Source organism: Salvelinus namaycush, chromosome 5, assembly GCF_016432855.1.
Source record: "Salvelinus namaycush isolate Seneca chromosome 5, SaNama_1.0, whole genome shotgun sequence".
In the NCBI taxonomy this organism is placed as follows: domain Eukaryota; kingdom Metazoa; phylum Chordata; class Actinopteri; order Salmoniformes; family Salmonidae; genus Salvelinus; species Salvelinus namaycush.
The window spans coordinates 73,480,726-73,503,225 of NC_052311.1; the positions used below are offsets into that span (position 1 = coordinate 73,480,726).

A 22,500-nucleotide genomic window follows, 5' to 3' on the forward strand; every position below is an offset into this window, starting at 1 on the left:
ATGCAATTGAAGTACAGCTATGATTTTTCAGATGATTATCTCCCAGACATTCGAATTGCATTTTTGTTAGGTTAATATGTAAGATTTCATTTAGCTAGCTCAAAAGATCTCAGGGTCATGGAGACACTGACATTTTGGGGCAATAATTGCTCATATTAACATGAATAGAAAAGGTAACTAACAGGGACCCACACAATGGATTGGTGTTGGTAGAGGGAAAGGGACGGGACTAGGACCCACACAATGGATTGGTGTTGGTAGAGGAAAGGACAGGGACCAACACAATGGATTGGTGTTGGTAGAGGGAAAGGGACAGGGACAGGGACCCACAAAATGGATTGTGTTGGGTTGAGGGAAAGGGACAGGAACAGGGACCCACACAATGGATGGTTGGTGTTGGTAGAGGGAAATGGACAGGGACCCACACAATGGATTGGTGTTGAGAGGGAAGGGGACAGGGACCCACACAATGGATGGTGTTGAGAGGGAAAGGGACAGGAACAGGGACCCACACAATGGATTGGTGTGTTGGTAGAGGAAAGGGACAGGGACGGGACCCACACAATGGATTGGTGTTGGTAGAGGGAAAGGGACAGGGACAACACAATGGATGGTGTGGTAGAGGGAAGGGACAGGGACCGGGACCCACACAATGGATTGGTGTTGGTTGAGGGAAAGGGACAGGAACAGGGACCCACACAATGGATTGGTTGTTGGTAGAGGGAATGGACAGGGACCCACACAATGGATGTGTTGGTAGAGGGAAAGGACAGGGGACACACAATGGATGGTGTGTGTAGAGGGAAAGGACAGGGACCAACACAATGGTTGGTGTTGGTAGAGGGAATTGGACCAGGGACCCACACAATGGATTGGTGTGGTAGAGGGAAGGGGACAGGGACCCACACAATGGATTGGTGTTGGTAGAGGGAAAGGGACAGGGACCAACAAATGGATTGGTGTTGGTAGAGGGAAAAGGGACAGGGACCAACACAATGGATTGGTGTTGGTAGAGGGAAAGGGACAGGGACCCACACAATGGATTGGTGTTGGTAGAGGGAAAGGGACAGGGACCCACACAATGGATTGGTGTTGGTAGAGGGAAGGGGACCGGGACCACACAATGGATTGGTGTTGGTAGAGGGAAAGGACAGGGACAGGCGGACAACACAAGGATTGTGTGGTAGAGGGAAAGGGACAGGGACACACAATGGATTGGTGTTGGTAGAGGAAGGGACAGGGACCAACACAGGATTGGTGTGGTAGAGGGAAAGGACAGGGACCAACACAATGGATGGTGTTGGTAGAGGGAAAGGGACGGGACCCACACAATGGATTGGTGTTGGTAGAGGGAAAGTACAGGAACAGGGACAACACAATGGATTGGTGTTGGTAGGGAAGGGGACAGGGACCCACACAATGGATTGGTGTTGGTAGAGGAAAGGGAAGGGACCCACACAATGGATTGGTGGTGGTAGAGGGAAAGCGAAGGGAACCACACAATGGATTGGTGTTGGTAGAGGGAAAGGACAGGGACCAACACAAATGGATGGTGTTGGTAGAGGAAGGGGACAGGGACCCACACAATGGATTGGTGTGTGTAGGGAAAGGGACAGGGACCCCACAAATGGATTAGTGTTGGTAGAGGAAAGGGACAAGGACAGGGACCAACACAAGGATTGGTGTTGGTAGAGGGAAGGAGGACAGGGACCCACACAATGGATTGGTGTTGGTAGGGAGGAAGGGGACAGGGACAGGGACCAACACAATGGTTAGTGTTGGTAGAGGGAAAGGGACAGGGACCAACACAAGGATTGGTGTTGGTAGAGGGAAAGGGACAGGGACCCAACACAATGGATTGGTGTTGGTAGAGGAAAGGGACAGGGACAGGGACCAACACAATGGATAGTGTTGGTAGAGGAAAGGGACAGGGACCAACACAATGGATTGTGTTGGTAGAGGGAAAGGGACAGGGACCAACACAATGGATTGGTGTTGGTAGAGGGAAAGGGACAGGGACCAACAAATGGATTGGTGTTGGTAGAGGGAATGGACAGGGACCCACACAATGGAGGTTGTGTTGGTAGAGGGAAGGGGACAGGGACCCACACAATGGATTGGTGTTGGTAGAGGGAAAGGGACAGGGACCAACACAATGGATTGGTGTTGGTAGAGGGAAAGGGACAGGGACCAACACAATGGATTGGTGTTGGTAGAGGGAAAGGGACAGGGACCCACACATGGATTGGTGTTGGTAGAGGGAAAGGGACAGGGACCCACAAATGATTGGGGTTGGTAGAGGGAAGGGGACAGGGACCACACAATGATGATTGGTGTTGGTAGAGGAAAGGGACAGGGACAGGGACCAACACAATGGATTGGTTGTTGAGAGGGAAAGGGACAGGGGACCCACACAATGGATTGGTGTTGGTAGAGGGAAAGGGACAGGGACCACACAATGGATTGGTGTTGGTAGAGGGAAAGGGACAGGGACAACACAATGGGATTGGTGTTGGTAGAGGGAAAGGACAGGGACCACACAATGGATTGGTGTTGGTAGAGGGAAAGACAGGACAGGGACCAACACAATGGATTGGTGTTGGAGAGGGAAGGGGACAGGGACCCACACTGGATTGGTGTGGTAGAGGGAAAGGGACAGGGACCACACAATGGTTGGTGTTGGTAGAGGGAAAGAGACAGGGAACACACAATGGATTGGGTTGGTGAGGGAAAGGGACAGGGACCAAACACAATGGATGGTGTTGGTAGAGGGAAGGGGACAGGGACCCACACAATGGATTGGTGTTGGTGTAGGGAAAGGGACAGGGACCCACACAATGGATAGTGTTGGTAGAGGGAAAGGGACAAGGACAGGGACCACACAATGAGGGGTTGGTAGAGGGAAGGGACAGGGACCCACACAATGGATTGGTGTTGGTAGAGGGAAAGGAAAAGGGACCCACACAATGTGGTGTTGTGTAGGGAAAGGGACAAGGACAGGGACCAACACAATGGATTGGTGTTGGTAGAGGGAAAGGGACAAGGACAGGGACCAACACAATGGATTGGTGTGGTAGAGGGAAGGGACAGGGACAGGACACACAATGGATGGTGTTGGTAGAGGGAAAGGACAAGGACAGGGACCAACACAATGGATTGGTGTTGGTAGAGGGAAGGGGACAGGGGACAGGGACCCACACAATGGATTGGTGTGGTAAAGGGAAGGGAACAGGACCAACACAATGGATTGTGTGTTGGTAGAGGGAAAGGGACAGGGACAACCACATGGATTGGTGTGGTAGAGGGAAAGGACAGGGACCACACAATGGAATGGTGTTGGTAGAGGGAAAGGACAGGGGACCAACACAATGGATTGGTGTTGGTAGAGGGAAGGACAGGAACCACACAATGGATTGGTGTTGGTAGAGGGAAGGGACAGGGACAAACACAATGGATTGGTGTTGGTAGAGGGAAAGGGACAGGACCAACACAATGGATTGGTGTTGTAGAGGGAAAGGGGACAGGGACACAACAATGGATGGTGTTGTAGAGGAAGGGGACAGGGACCCACACAATGGATTGGTGTTGTAGAGGGAAAGGGACAGGGACAGGACCAACACAATGGATTAGTGTTGGTAAGAGGGAAAGGGACAGGGACCAACACGAATAGGATTGGTGTTGGTAGAGGGAAAGGGACAGGGGACAGAGGGACCCACACAATGGATTGGTGTTGGTAGAGGGACCGGGACAGGGACCAACACAATGGATTGGTGTTGGTAGAGGGACCGAGGGACCAACACAATGGATTGGTGTTGGTAGAGGGACCGGGACAGGGACCAACACAATGGATTGGTGTTGGTAGAGGGAAAGGGAAAGGGACAGGGACCAACACAATGGATTAGTGTTGGTAGAGGGAAAGGGACAGGGACCAACACAATGGATTGGTGTTGGTAGAGGGAAAGGGACAGGGACCACACAATGGATTGGTGTGGTAGAGGGAAAGGAAAGGGACAGGGACCAACACAATGATTATTGTTGTAGAGGAAAGGGAAAGGGACAGGGACCCACACAATGGATTGGTGTTGGTAGAGGGAAAGGGAAAGGGACAGGGACCCACACAATGGATTGGTGTTGGTAGAGGGAAAGGGACAGGGACCCACACAATGGATTGGTGTTGGTAGAGGGAAAGGGACAGGGACCAACACAATGGATTGGTGTTGGTAGAGGGACCGGGACAGAGACCAACACAATGGATTGGTGTTGGTAGAGGGAAAGGGACAGGGACCCACACAATGGATTGGTGTTGGTAGAGGGAAAGGTACAGGAACAGGGACCAACACAATGGATTGGTGTTGGTAGAGGGAAAGGGACAGGGACCCACACAATGGATTGGTGTTGGTAGAGGGAAAGGTACAGGAACAGGGACCAACACAATGGATTGGTGTTGGTAGAGGGAAAGGGACAGGGACAGGGACCAACACAATGGATTAGTGTTGGTAGAGGGAAAGGGACAGGGACCAACACAATGGATTGGTGTTGGTAGAGGGAAAGGGACAGGGACCAACACAATGGATTGGTGTTGGTAGAGGGAAAGGGACAGGGACAGGGACCAACACAATGGATTAGTGTTGGTAGAGGGAAAGGGACAGGGACCAACACAATGGATTGGTGTTGGTAGAGGGAAAGGGACAGGGACCAACACAATGGATTGGTGTTGGTAGAGGGAAAGGGACAGGGACCAACACAATGGATTGGTGTTGGTAGAGGGAATTGGACAGGGACCCACACAATGGATTGGTGTTGGTAGAGGGAAGGGGACAGGGACCCACACAATGGATTGGTGTTGGTAGAGGGAAAGGGACAGGGACCAACACAATGGATTGGTGTTGGTAGAGGGAAAGGGACAGGGACCAACACAATGGATTGGTGTTGGTAGAGGGAAAGGGACAGGGACCCACACAATGGATTGGTGTTGGTAGAGGGAAAGGGACAGGGACCCACACAATGGATTGGTGTTGGTAGAGGGAAGGGGACAGGGACCCACACAATGGATTGGTGTTGGTAGAGGGAAAGGGACAGGGACAGGGACCAACACAATGGATTGGTGTTGGTAGAGGGAAAGGGACAGGGACCCACACAATGGATTGGTGTTGGTAGAGGGAAAGGGACAGGGACCAACACAATGGATTGGTGTTGGTAGAGGGAAAGGGACAGGGACCAACACAATGGATTGGTGTTGGTAGAGGGAAAGGGACAGGGACCCACACAATGGATTGGTGTTGGTAGAGGGAAAGGTACAGGAACAGGGATCAACACAATGGATTGGTGTTGGTAGAGGGAAGGGGACAGGGACCCACACAATGGATTGGTGTTGGTAGAGGGAAAGGGACAGGGACCCACACAATGGATTGGTGTTGGTAGAGGGAAAGAGACAGGGACCCACACAATGGATTGGTGTTGGTAGAGGGAAAGGGACAGGGACCAACACAATGGATTGGTGTTGGTAGAGGGAAGGGGACAGGGACCCACACAATGGATTGGTGTTGGTGTAGGGAAAGGGACAGGGACCCACACAATGGATTAGTGTTGGTAGAGGGAAAGGGACAAGGACAGGGACCAACACAATGGATTGGTGTTGGTAGAGGGAAGGGGACAGGGACCCACACAATGGATTGGTGTTGGTAGAGGGAAAGGGAAAGGGACCCACACAATGGATTGGTGTTGGTGTAGGGAAAGGGACAAGGACAGGGACCAACACAATGGATTGGTGTTGGTAGAGGGAAAGGGACAAGGACAGGGACCAACACAATGGATTGGTGTTGGTAGAGGGAAGGGGACAGGGGACAGGGACCCACACAATGGATTGGTGTTGGTGTAGGGAAAGGGACAAGGACAGGGACCAACACAATGGATTGGTGTTGGTAGAGGGAAGGGGACAGGGGACAGGGACCCACACAATGGATTGGTGTTGGTAAAGGGAAGGGAACAGGGACCCACACAATGGATTGGTGTTGGTAGAGGGAAAGGGACAGGGACCAACACAATGGATTGGTGTTGGTAGAGGGAAAGGGACAGGGACCAACACAATGGATTGGTGTTGGTAGAGGGAAAGGGACAGGGACCAACACAATGGATTGGTGTTGGTAGAGGGAATTGGACAGGGACCCACACAATGGATTGGTGTTGGTAGAGGGAAGGGGACAGGGACCCACACAATGGATTGGTGTTGGTAGAGGGAAAGGGACAGGGACCAACACAATGGATTGGTGTTGGTAGAGGGAAGGGGACAGGGACCCACACAATGGATTGGTGTTGGTAGAGGGAAGGGGACAGGGACCCACACAATGGATTGGTGTTGGTAGAGGGAAAGGGACAGGGACAGGGACCAACACAATGGATTAGTGTTGGTAGAGGGAAAGGGACAGGGACCAACACAATGGATTGGTGTTGGTAGAGGGAAAGGGACAGGGACAGGGACCCACACAATGGATTGGTGTTGGTAGAGGGACCGGGACAGGGACCAACACAATGGATTGGTGTTGGTAGAGGGACCGGGACAGGGACCAACACAATGGATTGGTGTTGGTAGAGGGACCGGGACAGGGACCAACACAATGGATTGGTGTTGGTAGAGGGAAAGGGAAAGGGACAGGGACCAACACAATGGATTAGTGTTGGTAGAGGGAAAGGGACAGGGACCAACACAATGGATTGGTGTTGGTAGAGGGAAAGGGACAGGGACCAACACAATGGATTGGTGTTGGTAGAGGGAAAGGGAAAGGGACAGGGACCAACACAATGGATTAGTGTTGGTAGAGGGAAAGGGAAAGGGACAGGGACCCACACAATGGATTGGTGTTGGTAGAGGGAAAGGGAAAGGGACAGGGACCCACACAATGGATTGGTGTTGGTAGAGGGAAAGGGACAGGGACCCACACAATGGATTGGTGTTGGTAGAGGGAAAGGGACAGGGACCAACACAATGGATTGGTGTTGGTAGAGGGACCGGGACAGAGACCAACACAATGGATTGGTGTTGGTAGAGGGAAAGGGACAGGGACCAACACAATGGATTGGTGTTGGTAGAGGGATAGGGACAGAGACCAACACAATGGATTGGTGTTGGTAGAGGGAAAGGGACAGGGACCAACACAATGGATTGGTGTTGGTAGAGAAAAAGGGACAGGGACCAACACAATGGATTGGTGTTGGTAGAGGGACCGGGATAGGGACCAACACAATGGATTGGTGTTGGTAGAGGGACCGGGATAGGGACCAACACAATGGATTGGTGTTGGTAGAGGGACCGGGATAGGGACCAACACAATGGATTGGTGTTGGTAGAGGGACCGGGACAGGGACCAACACAATGGATTGATGTTGGTAGAGGGAAAGGGACAGGGACCCACACAATGGATTGGTGTTGGTAGAGGGACCGGGACAGGGACAGGGACCAACACAATGGATTGGTGTTGGTAGAGGGACCGGGACAGGGACCAACACAATGGATTGATGTTGGTAGAGGGAAAGGGACAGGGACCCACACAATGGATTGGTGTTGGTAGAGGGAAAGGGACAGGGACCAACACAATGGATTAGTGTTGGTAGAGGGACCGGGACAGGGACCAACACAATGGATTGGTGTTGGTAGAGGGACCGGGACAGGGACAGGGACCAACACAATGGATAGGTGTTGGTAGAGGGAAAGGGACAGGGACCGGGACAGGGACCAACACAATGGATTGGTGTTGGTAGAGGGAAAGGGACAGGGACCAACACAATGGATTGGTGTTGGTAGAGGGAAAGGGACAGGGACCAACACAATTGATTGGTGTTGGTAGAGGGACCGGGAAAGGGACCAACACAATGGATTGGTGTTGGTAGAGGGAAAGGGACAGGGACCAACACAATGGATTGGTGTTGGTAGAGGGAAGGGGACAGGGACCAACACAATGGATTGGTTTTGGTAGAGGGAAAGGGACAGGGACCAACACAATGGATTGATGTTGGTAGAGGGAAAGGGACAGCGACCAACACAATGGATTGGTTTTGGTAGAGGGAAAATGACAGATAAATAAAGCCTGTCTTCATGCTTCTCTATTCAATTATTGAATGAATCTGATGGAAAAAGGATTCATCTTATTTATAGTTTTACTTTTAATACTTAAATATATTTTATCAATAACATTTACTTTTGATACTTAAGTATATTTAAACCAAATACTTTTAGACTTTTACTCAAGCAGTATTTTACTGGTTGACTTTCTCTTTTACTTGAGTCATTTTCTATTTAGAGATGTTTACTTTTACTCAAGTATAACAATTGGGTACTTTTTCCAACACTGGTTGGGGGGAGGTGGACGTGTTTCATTGGGCGGTAAAAAGGATACAACAATTTGACTCTGTCAACAAACATCAGACTGTCAGGCCCTGCATGATGTTCCTCTGGACACTGAACTGGGTGTCAACAAACATCAGACTGTCAGGCCCTGCATGATGTTCCTCTGGACACTGAACTGGGTGTCAACAAACATCAGACTGTCAGGCCCTGCATGATGTTCCTCTGGACACTGAACTGGGTGTCAACAAACATCAGACTGTCAGGCCCTGCATCATGTTCCTCTGGACACTGAACTGGGGGACAACAAACATCAGACTGTCTGGCCCTGCATGATGTTCCTCTGGACACTGAACTGGGTGTCAACAAACATCAGACTGTCAGGCCCTGCATGATGTTCCTCTGGACACTGAACTGGTTGACAACAAACATCCGACCATCAGGCCCTGCATGATGTTCCTCTGGACACTGAACTGGGTGACAACAAACATCAGACTGTCAGGCCCTGCATGATGTTCCTCTGGACACTGAACTGGGTGTCAACAAACATCAGACTGTCAGGCCCTGCATCATGTTCCTCTGGACACTGAACTGGGGGACAACAAACATCAGACTGTCAGGCCCTGCATCATGTTCCTCTGGACACTGAACTGGGTGACAACAAACATCAGACTGTCAGGCCCTGCATGATGTTCCTCTGGACACTGAACTGGGTGACAGTTCACATACGATCACATGGCCTGCTAAGGGCTACATTTCCAAAACATATATTTGTCCTGACCTTTAAAGACAGCATTCAAGTACTCTGTATTAGATCACGTAAGAAGGTATTTCTCTCCAATAGCTCGAAGACAAAGAATGCAATTGAAGACAGCTATGATTTTCAGATGATTATCTCCAGACATTTCGATTGCATTTTTGTAGGTTAATATGTAAGATTTCATTTAGCTAGCTCAAAAGCTCAGGGTCATGGAGACACTGACATTTTGGGGCAATATTGCTCAATATTAACATGAATAGAAAAGGTAACTAACAGGGACCCACACAATGGATTGGTGTTGGTAGAGGGAAAGGGACAGGGACAGGGACCCACACAATGGATTGGTGTTGGTAGAGGGAAAGGGACAGGGACCAACACAATGGATTGGTGTTGGTAGAGGGAAAGGGACAGGGACAGGGACCCACACAATGGATTGGTGTTGGTTGAGGGAAAGGGACAGGAACAGGGACCCACACAATGGATTGGTGTTGGTAGAGGGAAATGGACAGGGACCCACACAATGGATTGGTGTTGGTAGAGGGAAGGGGACAGGGACCCACACAATGGATTGGTGTTGGTAGAGGGAAAGGGACAGGAACAGGGACCCACACAATGGATTGGTGTTGGTAGAGGGAAAGGGACAGGGACAGGGACCCACACAATGGATTGGTGTTGGTAGAGGGAAAGGGACAGGGACCAACACAATGGATTGGTGTTGGTAGAGGGAAAGGGACAGGGACAGGGACCCACACAATGGATTGGTGTTGGTTGAGGGAAAGGGACAGGAACAGGGACCCACACAATGGATTGGTGTTGGTAGAGGGAAATGGACAGGGACCCACACAATGGATTGGTGTTGGTAGAGGGAAGGGGACAGGGACCCACACAATGGATTGGTGTTGGTGTAGGGAAAGGGACAGGAACAGGGACCCACACAATGGATTGGTGTTGGTAGAGGGAAATGGACAGGGACCCACACAATGGATTGGTGTTGGTAGAGGGAAAGGGAAAGGGACCAACACAATGGATTGGTGTTGGTAGAGGGAAAGGGACAGGGACAGGGACCCACACAATGGATTGGTGTTGGTGTAGGGAAAGGGACAGGGACAGGGACCAACACAATGGATTGGTGTTGGTAGAGGGAAAGGGACAGGGACCAACACAATGGATTGGTGTTGGTAGAGGGAAAGGGACAGGGACAGGGACCCACACAATGGATTGGTGTTGGTAGAGGGAAAGGGACAGGGACAGGGACCAACACAATGGATTAGTGTTGGTAGAGGGAAAGGGACAGGGACCAACACAATGGATTAGTGTTGGTAAAGGGAAAGGGACAGGGACCAACACAATGGATTGGTGTTGGTAGAGGGAAAGGGACAGGGACCAACACAATGGATTGGTGTTGGTAGAGGGAAAGGGACAGGGACCAACACAATGGATTGGTGTTGGTAGAGGGAAAGGGACAGGGACCAACACAATGGATTGGTGTTGGTAGAGGGAAAGGGACAGGGACCCACACAATGGATTGGTGTTGGTAGAGGGACAGGGACAGGGACCAACACAATGGATTGGTGTTGGTAGAGGGAAAGGGACAGGGACAGGGACAGGGACCAACACAATGGATTGGTGTTGGTAGAGGGAAAGGGACAGGGACCAACACAATGGATTGGTGTTGGTAGAGGGAAAGGGAAAGGGACAGGGACCCACACAATGGATTAGTGTTGGTAGAGGGAAAGGGACAGGGACCAACACAATGGATTGGTGTTGGTAGAGGGAAAGGGAAAGGGACAGGGACCAACACAATGGATTGGTGTTGGTAGAGGGAAAGGGACAGGGACCAACACAATGGATTGGTGTTGGTAGAGGGAAAGGGACAGGGACCAACACAATGGATTGGTGTTGGTAGAGGGAAAGGGACAGGGACAGGGACCAACACAATGGATTAGTGTTGGTAGAGGGAAGGGGACAGGGACAGGGACCAACACAATGGATTGGTGTTGGTAGAGGGAAAGGGACAGGGCCCAACACAATGGATTGGTGTTGGTAAAGGGAAAGGGACAGGGACCAACACAATGGATTGGTGTTGGTAAAGGGAAAGGGACAGGAACAGGGACCCACACAATGGATTGGTGTTGGTAGAGGGAAAGGGACAGGGACCAACACAATGGATTGGTGTTGGTAGAGGGAAAGGGACAGGGACCAACACAATGGATTGGTGTTGGTAGAGGGAAAGGGACAGGGACAGGGACCCACACAATGGATTGGTGTTGGTAGAGGGAAAGGGACAGGGACCAACACAATGGATTGGTGTTGGTAGAGGGAAAGGGACAGGGACCAACACAATGGATTGGTGTTGGTAGAGGGAAAGGGACAGGGACCAACACAATGGATTGGTGTTGGTAGAGGGAAAGGGACAGGGACCAACACAATGGATTGGTGTTGGTAGAGGGAAAGGGACAGGGACCAACACAATGGATTGGTGTTGGTAGAGGGAAAGGGACAGGGACCAACACAATGGATTGGTGTTGGTAGAGGGAAAGGGACAGGGACCAACACAATGGATTGGTGTTGGTAGAGGGAAAGGGACAGGGACCAACACAATGGATTGGTGTTGGTAGAGGGAAAGAGACAGGGACCAACACAATGGATTGGTGTTGGTAGAGGGAAAGGGACAGGGACCAACACAATGGATTGGTGTTGGTAGAGGGAAAGGGACAGGGACCCACACAATGGATTGGTGTTGGTAGAGGGAAAGGGACAGGGACCAACACAATGGATTGGTGTTGGTTGAGGGAAAGAGACAGGGACAGGGACCCACACAATGGATTGGTGTTGGTAGAGGGACCGGGACAGGGACCCACACAATGGATTGGTGTTGGTAGAGGGAAAGGGACAGGCACCAACACAATGGATTGGTGTTGGTAGAGGGAAAGGGACAGGGACAGGGACCAACACAATGGATTGGTGTTGGTTGAGGGAAAGAGACAGGGACAGGGACCCACACAATGGATTGGTGTTGGTAGAGGGAAAGGGACAGGGACCAACACAATGGATTGGTGTTGGTTGAGGGAAAGAGACAGGGACAGGGACCCACACAATGGATTGGTGTTGGTAGAGGGAAAGGGACAGGGACCAACACAATGGATTGGTGTTGGTAGAGGGAAGGGGACAGGGACCAACACAATGGATTGGTGTTGGTAGAGGGAAAGGGACAGGAACAGGGACCCACACAATGGATTGGTGTTGGTAGAGGGAAAGGGACAGGGACAGGGACCAACACAATGGATTGGTGTTGGTTGAGGGAAAGAGACAGGGACAGGGACCCACACAATGGATTGGTGTTGGTAGAGGGAAAGGGACAGGGACCAACACAATGGATTGGTGTTGGTAGAGGGAAGGGGACAGGGACCAACACAATGGATTGGTGTTGGTAGAGGGAAAGGGACAGGGACCAACACAGTTGATTGGTGTTGGTAGAGGGAAAGGGACAGATAAATAAAGCCTGTATTTATGCTTCTCTATTCAATTATTGAATGAATCTGATGGAAAAAGGATTCATCTTATTTATAGTTTTACTTTTGATACTTAAATAGATTTTATCAATAACATTTACTTTTGATACTTAAGTATATTTAAAACCAAATACTTTTAGACTTTTACTCAAGCAGTATTTTACTGGTTGACTTTCTCTTTTACTTGAGTCATTTTCTATTTAGAGATGTTTACTTTTACTCAAGTATAACAATTGGGTACTTTTTCCAACACTGGTTGGGGGGAGGTGGAAGTGTTTCATTGGGCAGTAATATACAACAACACAACAATCTGACTGTGACAACAAACATCAGACTGTCAGGCCCTGCATGATGTTCCTCTGGACACTGAACTGGGGGACAACAAACATCAGACTGTCAGGCCCTGCATGATGTTCCTCTGGACACTGAACTGGGTGACAACAAACATCAGACTGTCTGGCCCTGCTTCATGTTCCTCTGGACACTGAACTGGGGGACAACAAACATCAGACTGTCAGGCCCTGCAACGATGTTCCTCTGGACACTGAACTGGGTGACAGTTCACATACGATCACATGGCCTGCTAAGGGCTACATTTCCAAAACATATATTTGTCCTGACCTTTAAAGACAGCATTCAAGTACTCTGTATTAGATCACGTAAGAAGGTATTTCTCTCCAATAGCTCGAAGACAAAGAACGCAATTGAAGACAGCTATGATTTTCAGATGATTATCTCCAGACATTTCGACTGCATTTTTGTAGGTTAATATGTAAGATTTCATTTAGCTAGCTCAAAAGCTCAGGGTCATGGAGACACTGACATTTTGGGGCAATATTGCTCAATATTAACATGAATAGAAAAGGTAACTAAGAGGGACCCACACAATGGATTGGTGTTGGTAGAGGTAAAGGGAAAGGGACCCACACAATGGATTGGTGTTGGTATAGGGAAAGGGACAGGGACCCACACAATGGATTGGTGTTGGTATAGGGAAAGGGACAGGGACCCACACAATGGATTGGTGTTGGTAGAGGGAAAGGGACAGGGACCCACACAATGGATTGGTGTTGGTAGAGGGAAAGGGAAAGGGACCAATACAATGGATTGGTGTTGGTAGAGGGAACGGGACATGCTTCTCTATTCAATTATTGAATGAATCTGATGGAAAAAGGATCCATCTTTGGAGGATAAGGCTTTTAGAGACCCGGTGGCCACCGTTGCAAACCCTCAGACCCCTCAGACCCCTCAGACGGACCCCTCCGACCTTCCACCCCTTTATCCCTCCACTCCTCCACCAGACACAATGACCGTCACACGGAATGGACTCAACACAGCCATAAGTTATTGCTCAAAGCAAGAGTTCAAATGAAGCTAAAGTGTTACCCTAACATGAACTATGGGACTACAATACATTTTTGAGAGCAGGACATGGGGCTGTTTTCAGGAAGAGCAGGAGCCTACAGTATCTGCTAATCAATGAAGCTTAACACGGCTACAACTTCTTGGATCAGAGACAAAGATACATGAAACCTTCCATTGGGACACACCAGCTCTATTAGGTCTCCACAGCTTTCACTAGTTCCAGTTACAGACAGCTTTCACTAGCTCCAGTTACAGACAGCTTTCACTAGTTCCAGTTACAGACAGCTTTCACTAGTTCCAGTTACAGACAGCTTTCACTAGTTCCAGTTACAGACAGCTTTCACTAGTTCCAGTTACAGACAGCTTTCACTAGTTCCAGTTACAGACAGCTTTCACTAGTTCCAGTTACAGACAGCTTTCACTAGCTCCATTTACAGACAGCTTTCACTAGCTCCAGTTACAGACAGCTTTCACTAGCTCCAGTTACAGACAGCTTTCACTAGTTCCAGTTACAGACAGCTTTCACTAGCTCCAGTTACAGACAGCTTTCACTAGTTCCAGTTACAGACAGCTTTCACTAGCTCCAGTTACAGACAGCTTTCACTAGCTCCAGTTACAGACAGCTTTCACTAGCTCCAGTTACAGACAGCTTTCACTAGCTCCAGTTACAGACAGCTTTCACTAGTTCCAGTTACAGACAGCTTTCACTAGTTCCAGTTACAGACAGCTTTCACTAGCTCCAGTTACAGACAGCTTTATACAGTAATAACAGACAACACAATACAATATACAATACAATACAACTTTTCATAGGCATTTTTTTACGATCATTGTCGTTAACATAGGGTTCCAGTGGTAAACCACGCTACATCCCAAATGGCATCAGATTTCCTATATAGTGCACTACTTTTCACCAGAGCCCTAAGGGACACATACACAGAGATAGGGTGCACCCACAACGATTCTGACAGGGACCCTTGTACCAACTGCACTGCTGCCCTGTGGCCCTCCTGCCATGCCGTCAACCCCTGGCCTGTTTAGAATAGAGAGCAGCAAACTGTGGAGGAAAAGGGAATATTGTTGTGCAACACCAAGCTCTTCTAAATACTTTTACCCCTCTAGGGCTGCTTGCTCCCCCAGCAGCCCCGGCCGACAGAGGAGAGAGAGAGAACAAGAGAGAGAGAGAGAGAGAACGAGAGAGAGAACAAGAGAGAAAGAGAGAACGAGAGAGAGAGAACAGGAGAGAGAGAGAGAGAACAAGAGAGCGAGAGCGAGAACAAGAGAGAGAACAAGCGAGAAAGAGAGAACGAGAGAGAGAGAGAGAACAGGAGAGAGAGAGAACAAGCGAGAAAGAGAGAACGAGAGAGAGAGAGAGAACAGGAGAGAGAGAGAACAAGAGAGAAAGAGAGAACGAGAGAGAGAGAGAGAACAGGAGAGAGAGAGAACAAGAGAGAAAGAGAGAGAGATAGGGAGCGAGAACGAGAGAGTAGAAACATTGTGTGGTGGTGGTAGCTAGAGGCAGATGTCGATGCAGGGGGTAAGTAATCCCTTGATATAAACTGAGCTGGCCTCACAGGAAGGCAGCTTTCACCAGAGACTGGTGCCAGGAAAAGGCTTACATGTGGGTGAAAAGTGAGTCGTATACTGTTGAATATTTTTTCTTCTCCAAACTCTGACAAGCTCAGGGATCTACTGCCATGAATGGTTAAAGGTATTAACCCTTGGAATTCATCCAAAGCCTAAAACCTGATGAAACTGGCAGAGCTGATGGCTCAGAGAGATGTGGTATGGATTTATTTTCGTAACCGACTTTTGTTTTAGTTTGTCATTTTTTCAGAAGTGGGTTACAGACACAGGTACAACATTCAAAGTCATATTGGTGCAGATACATTCATATATTCATATATTCAGTTATCATATTCATATTTCATATTTTCACATACCTGTACATATTGTATTGTAACAACAAACAATCAGAGAAACGCACACAAAGATGAACAACAATATCAACAGTTTTGTAATATTTTGGATTTAGGAAAATAAACAGAAAAACGCTCCCCCTCCACAACCCATTCCCCCGAACCTCCTCAGTGCCCCTCCACTCACCTGCATCCTCCCTCCCCACCCGGAAACCACGTTTCCCACCCCTTCCCACCCCTGCCCACCTCAAATCTTGCTACAACCTCCACTTCTTTGTGTAATTCTGACCCAGTTTTCAGGCTACCCAAGAGGAATCGCCGGAGAGGGGGAGCCCTGGCGAGATTTAGGCAAATGGAAAACCGGCCACCTCTTCCCTCCATTCTATTGGCCAGTCACTTGATAATAAGATGGATTACCTCAGATATCGGATTTGCTACTAACGAGACTCTGGTAACTGCAATATTCTCTGCTTTTTTGAAACATGGCTTTTGGACATGATACACCCCACCATGGTTATCCAACTCGATTGAATCTCTATTCACCGAACAGACAGGACATTGGATTGAGGGAAATCGAGAGGGGGAGGTGTATGCCTCTTCCTCAACAGCAAATGGTGTGCTGACTGTAGCGCGGGGGGGGGGATAAAGTCCTAGACCACTGTTATTCTACCCACAAGCAAGCATACAAGGCCCTCCCTTGTCTCACAAGTGTGAGGTGACAGGCACATAGACATATAATGGTCTGGTTTAAAGTTGTTTTTACTTGCAAAGTTAAACCTTTATGTGTATTTTCATTTTCATGCTGTTATATTATGTATCTGCCAGTTATGACTGCGTTATTTTCACTGTCAAATCTAAGATGGCTGCCATTGGTATTTTGGTGAGCTATCCCTTTAAGATGGCATGTCTCTTGAAGAAATGGAGGAGAGCGAGAAAGATGAGTGGACAACAGTGAAGTCCAAGAATGGAACAAAAAGGGTAAAAAATTGTTGTGGAAAAATGTGTCTGATGAATCGTTGCTTGTTGGAGTACGTTTTTTTAGATAAGGATGTTAATTTGGGAAACCGTTTTGAAGTCACGAGGATGGTGAAGAAAGTGTTGGGAAAAGTGAATACAGTCAAAGTAACCAGGAGTGGTATGGTGTTGATATCGTGTAGTCATAGTAACCAGGAGTGGTATGGTGTTGATATCGTGTAGTCATAGTAACCAGGAGTGGTATGGTGTTGATATCGTGTAGTCATAGTAACCAGGAGCGGTATGGTGTTGATATCGTGTAGTCATAGTAACCGGGAGCGGTATGGTGTTGATATCGTGTAGTCATAGTAACCAGGAGCGGTATGGTGTTGATATCGTGTAGTCATAGTAACCAGGAGTGGTATGGTGTTGATATCGTGTAGTCATAGTAACCAGGAGTGGTATGGTGTTGATATCGTGTAGTCATAGTAACCAGGAGTGGTATGGTGTTGATATCATGTAGTCATAGTAACCAGGAGTGGTATGGTGTTGATATCGTGTAGTCATAGTAACCAGGAGCGGTATGGTGTTGATATCGTGTAGTCATAGTAACCAGGAGCGGTATGGTGTTGATATCGTGTAGTCATAGTAACCAGGAGTGGTATGGTGTTGATATCGTGTAGTCATAGTAACCAGGAGTGGTATGGTGTTGATATCGTGTAGTCATAGTAACCAGGAGTGGTATGGTGTTGATATCGTGTAGTCATAGTAACCAGGAGCGGTATGGTGTTGATAGTGTGTAGTCATAGTAACCAGGAGTGGTATGGTGTTGATATCGTGTAGTCATAGTAACCAGGAGCGGTATGGTGTTGATATCGTGTAGTCATAGTAACCAGGAGTGGTATGGTGTTGATATCGTGTAGTCAGGGTAACCAGGAGTGGTATGGTGTTGATATCGTGTAGTCATAGTAACCAGGAGCGGTATGGTGTTGATATCGTGTAGTCATAGTAACCAGGAGCGGTATGGTGTTGATATTGTGTAGTCATAGTAACCAGGAGCGGTATGGTGTTGATATCGTGTAGTCATAGTAACCAGGAGTGGTATGGTGTTGATATCGTGTAGTCATTGTAACCAGGAGTGGTATGGTGTTGATATCGTGTAGTCATAGTAACCAGGAGCGGTATGGTGTTGATATCGTGTAGTCATAGTAACCAGGAGTGGTATGGTGTTGATATCGTGTAGTCATAGTAAACAGGAGTGGTATGGTGTTGATATCGTGTAGTCATTGTAACCAGGAGTGGTATGGTGTTGATATCGTGTAGTCATAGTAACCAGGAGTGGTATGGTGTTGATATTGTGTAGTCATAGTAACCAGGAGTGGTATGGTGTTGATATCGTGTAGTCATTGTAACCAGGAGTGGTATGGTGTTGATATCGTGTAGTCATAGTAACCAGGAGTGGTGTGGTGTTGATATCGTGTAGTCATAGTAACCAGGAGTGGTATGGTGTTGATATCGTGTAGTCATAGTAACCAGGAGTGGTATGGTGTTGATATCGTGTGTATGTAAAGATCAAAAGGAAGGTGCATTGTGGTTCGTTAATTTTATCGACGCATGAAGTGGAAAGCTTTGATTTTTGGAGCAAGGCACCGTTAAAAGGTGTTATCTCTGGCGTCTCGTTGGACAATGACAATCAATATCTAAAAACAGTCCAGGAGCAGTTCATGCATGTGGCTTGACCCGTATGGAGAATGGGAATAGAAGCAACGTGTATCTGTATTATTGGTGTTTGGTGAGTATTTACCACCCTATGGAAAGTTGGGATGTATAAGATACGCTGTCAGAACGTTCGTGCAAAACCCCCATGCAATGCAAAAAGTGTAGAAAGTTTGGCCACGTGTCAAGTGTTTGCAGATGGAAGGAATATGTTATGGAATGTAAAATGTTGCAACTGTGGCGGGGATCATATTCCCAAATTCCCAGAGTGCCCTGTTAGGGTGAAAGAGGTTGAGGTGTCAAGGATCAGGACTGTACATCAAATCTGCTACGTGGAGGTGGTGAAGAGCATTGAAGGGATAAGAGGTCACAGGTCTGAAGAAGATATGGGGGTGGATGGACCTCAACCAATTGCAAATGTTTTACGTCAATCAAGTGATCTGGATACACTTATTGTGAAGAAGATGGATTTTTATTTTTACCCCGCATTTTCTTATTTTGGGATCTTTATTATCCACCTGTACAGTAGTTGGAGGAATGCACATATAATTGTTGCGAACACCATTAAAACCAAAGAAGAAGACGAAAGGGAGGAGGGAGTGTTTTGATAAATGTTTGGTGTGTACCTGGCTGAGTTTCTATTCGTTTGAAAAATCTTTTAGCCATTCTAAGTAATAATTGTTGTTCATTCTTGTGGATTGTTAACCCCAATGACAAATAAATCATATGTTGATTGTTTTGGAGGATACCATGAACATTGAGTTGTTTTAAGAAAATCTCCACCAGGCTGGAGATTTTTGGATTACTTAGGGGGATCGCTCATGTTTAGCTTTTTTCCTGATTTGCGACCATTTTTTTTGTTGGGCTTGGGACTTTCTGAACTTTCTTGGGGTCTTTCTTGGGGTCTAATTGAATTGGGATTGTGAATCCATACACTTTATATGACAATATATGCTTCTTTTGCTTACTTTTGTCATTTTGTCTGTGTTGCTTCGGTCACTGGTAGCATACTATACTTCTGCTTCCTGTCTACTAGCAGAAGCAAAAACAGGAAGTACCCGTGACGTGCTTCGTACAGAAATAGTCCTCCGAATCGGAGGCTATGCTACAAGACCGCTTTGCTAGCGCTGACTAGAATATGTTCCGGGACTCCGCCGATAGCATCGGTGAGTTAACCACCTCCGTCACCGGCTTCAATAGGAAATGCATCGTTGATGTTATCCCCACAGTGAAGGTTCGCTGCTTCCCCAATCAAAGCCCTGGATTAACCCCGAGGTTGGCGCTAAATTGAAGGACAGGGCTACCACACACAGGGCTATCGCAGACAACTCTGAGGCCACAGCTGAGGACAAGAACAAGTCCTGCTACGACCTCCGCAGAGCCATCAAACAAGCAAAAGGACAATATAGGAACAAGGTGGAATACTATTATACAGGCTCCAACGTCCGCCGCATGTGGCAGGGGCTACAGTCCATTGACCACTGTCTAAAGTCATGTTATTAAGACAGACTCTCCCCAGACCTACCACTGCAGACTCTCCCATTTACATTTACATTTAAGTCATTTAGCAGACGCTCTTATCCAGAGCAACTTACAAATTGGAAAGTTCATACATATTCATCCTGGTCCCCCCGTGGGAATTGAACCCTGGTCCCCCCGTGGGAATTGAACCCACAACCCTGGCGTTGCAAGCGCCATGCTCTACCAACTGACCCACACGGGACCGGGGCCTCCCAGACCTACCACTGCAGACTCTCCCAGACCTACCACTGCAGACTCTCCCAGACCTACCACTGCAGACTCTCCCAGACCTACCACTGTCTACGGTCATGTTATTAAGACAGACTCTCCCAGACCTACCACTGCCTAAGACCCAATTCAATCAATTGCAGATAAATGAAAACCACATTACAGGTTCAGTTTGTGTCTAAGCTGTTTATGCTGCATCCAAGGTGTAAACCGTATAAAACTTTACACATTCTCAAGCTTTACTGCTCATGAAAAGTATCATTGGATATTAACACAAAACCACACCTGTCCATAAAAATACAGTACATATAACAATTCTGAATGAGCCCCCAGTGCTGTTTCCCTATACAGTATCTTCAACTGATTTAATTCAGGACCATGCTATGCTAAGTGAAAGAATCAGTTAGCAGTTGTCACGGTAATAGGGAGATGTATGGCTCTCAGTAGAGCATAGAGCGAGCGCCACGATAACAGCTAGGATTCATGGTGACCCCATAGTGTAAATCCTACAGATTTGCTTATTCTCCCCCCCACCCACAAAACCTTTCACTGGAAGCAAAGGTATGGCTGTGTCCCATATTGGCCCCCTTTTTTGGCTGTGTCCCAGATTGGCCCCCTTTTGTCTCCCTATTCAGTAACCTGCTTCATTTATCGCTATGTGCCCTGGTCAAAATTAGTGCACTACTTAGGTAACAGGTTGCCATTTGGGACACAGCTCATGTCGAGTTGCAATATCACATTTAATTCCCCCACGCAACATAACTTAGTAGTTTCCTGTACATCTCGTTTATTTCACCATTGTGGTTATGGGTAATTAACAGCCTAGAAACCTGACCCGACGTCTACCTGAGGGTTGAGCCCCATTGAGAGAACTGGTCAGAGAAATGTAGCATTCTGGAATAAATGACTGCGGAGGAGATCAACTACGCTGTAACTCAAATAATCTATTGGCATGACTGTTTTCACTGTGTCCTAAAGTTCACAGAATGTGATACTAAGTAGGGTATAAGCAATATGGTAATGAATCAACCGGTCCCGAGCGGCGCAGCGGTCTAAGGCACTGCATCTCAGTAGCTAGAGGCGTCACTACAGACACCCTAGTTCGAATCCAGGCTGTATCACAACCAGCTGTGATTGGGAGTCCAGTAGGGAAGCACACAATTGGGCCTGCGTCATCCGGGTTTGTAAATAAGAATTTGTTCTGAACTGACTTGCCTGGTTAAATTAAAACAACTTTTTTTAAAACTTGCCTTCTGTCAGGATAAGTGGAAATTCCACTTATCCTGACAGAAGGCAAGTTTTTTTTTAAAGTTTTTAAAAAATTGTTTCCAGCTAGGGTCGTGAAACTTCCCAAAATCTTGGAATAAGCAGGAAATCCAGGATTCTCCAAGCACATTTCTGGAAAATATGGCAATTTTGGGAAAGTTACCGGATGTCAAATGTAATTGACAGTGACTACCATTGTCACTAACCTCAGAGGTAAAGAGCCCTAGCTCAACCATGAGAGCCCTAGCTCAACCATGAGCGCTCTAGCTCAACCATGAGAGCCCTAGCTAAACCATGAGCGCTCTAGCTCAACCATGAGCGCTCTAGCTAAACCATGAGCGCTCTAGCTCAACCACGAGCGCCCTAGCTCAACCACGAGCGCCCTAGCTCAACCACGAGCGCCCTAGCTCAACCACGAGCGCCCTAGCTCAACCACGAGAGCCCTAGCTCAAGCACAAGCGCCCTAGCTCAACCACAAGCGCCCTAGCTCAGCCACAAGCGCCATAGCTAAATCATGAGCGCCTCTAGCTAAACCATGAGCACCCTAGCTCAACCATGAGAGCCCTAGCTAAACCATGAGAGCTCAAGCATGAGCGCCCTAGCTCAACCATGAGAGCCCTAGCTAAACCATGAGAGCTAAACAATGAGCGCCCTAGCTCAACCATGAGAGCCTTAGCTAAACCATGAGAGCTAGACCATGAGTGCCCTAGCTCAACCATGAGAGCCTTAGCTAAACCATGAGAGCTAGACCATGAGCGCCCTAGCTCAACCATGAGAGCCCTAGCTCAACCATGAGCGCCCTAGCTCAACCATGAGAGATTAATACCAAACTAGTGGTATAATCCTCTCAAACCTGGCCTGGCCTGTAAGCCTACTGCCTGCCTACTGGAAAATCTTAATATACATATACCCAAGCTCTGC

General features: G+C 48.0%; 1 protein-coding gene across 1 annotated transcript in view; it reads right to left on the bottom strand.

Moving 5' to 3' along the window:
* Positions 1–22,500, bottom strand: part of LOC120047350 (protein MTSS 1-like) — a 58,981-nt gene that overhangs the window by 33,132 nt on the left and 3,349 nt on the right. The window contains exon 2 of the mRNA XM_038992874.1: positions 8,835–8,929. Coding sequence (XP_038848802.1) covers positions 8,835–8,929 — 95 coding nt within the window. The remainder of the gene's footprint in view (positions 1–8,834; positions 8,930–22,500) is intronic.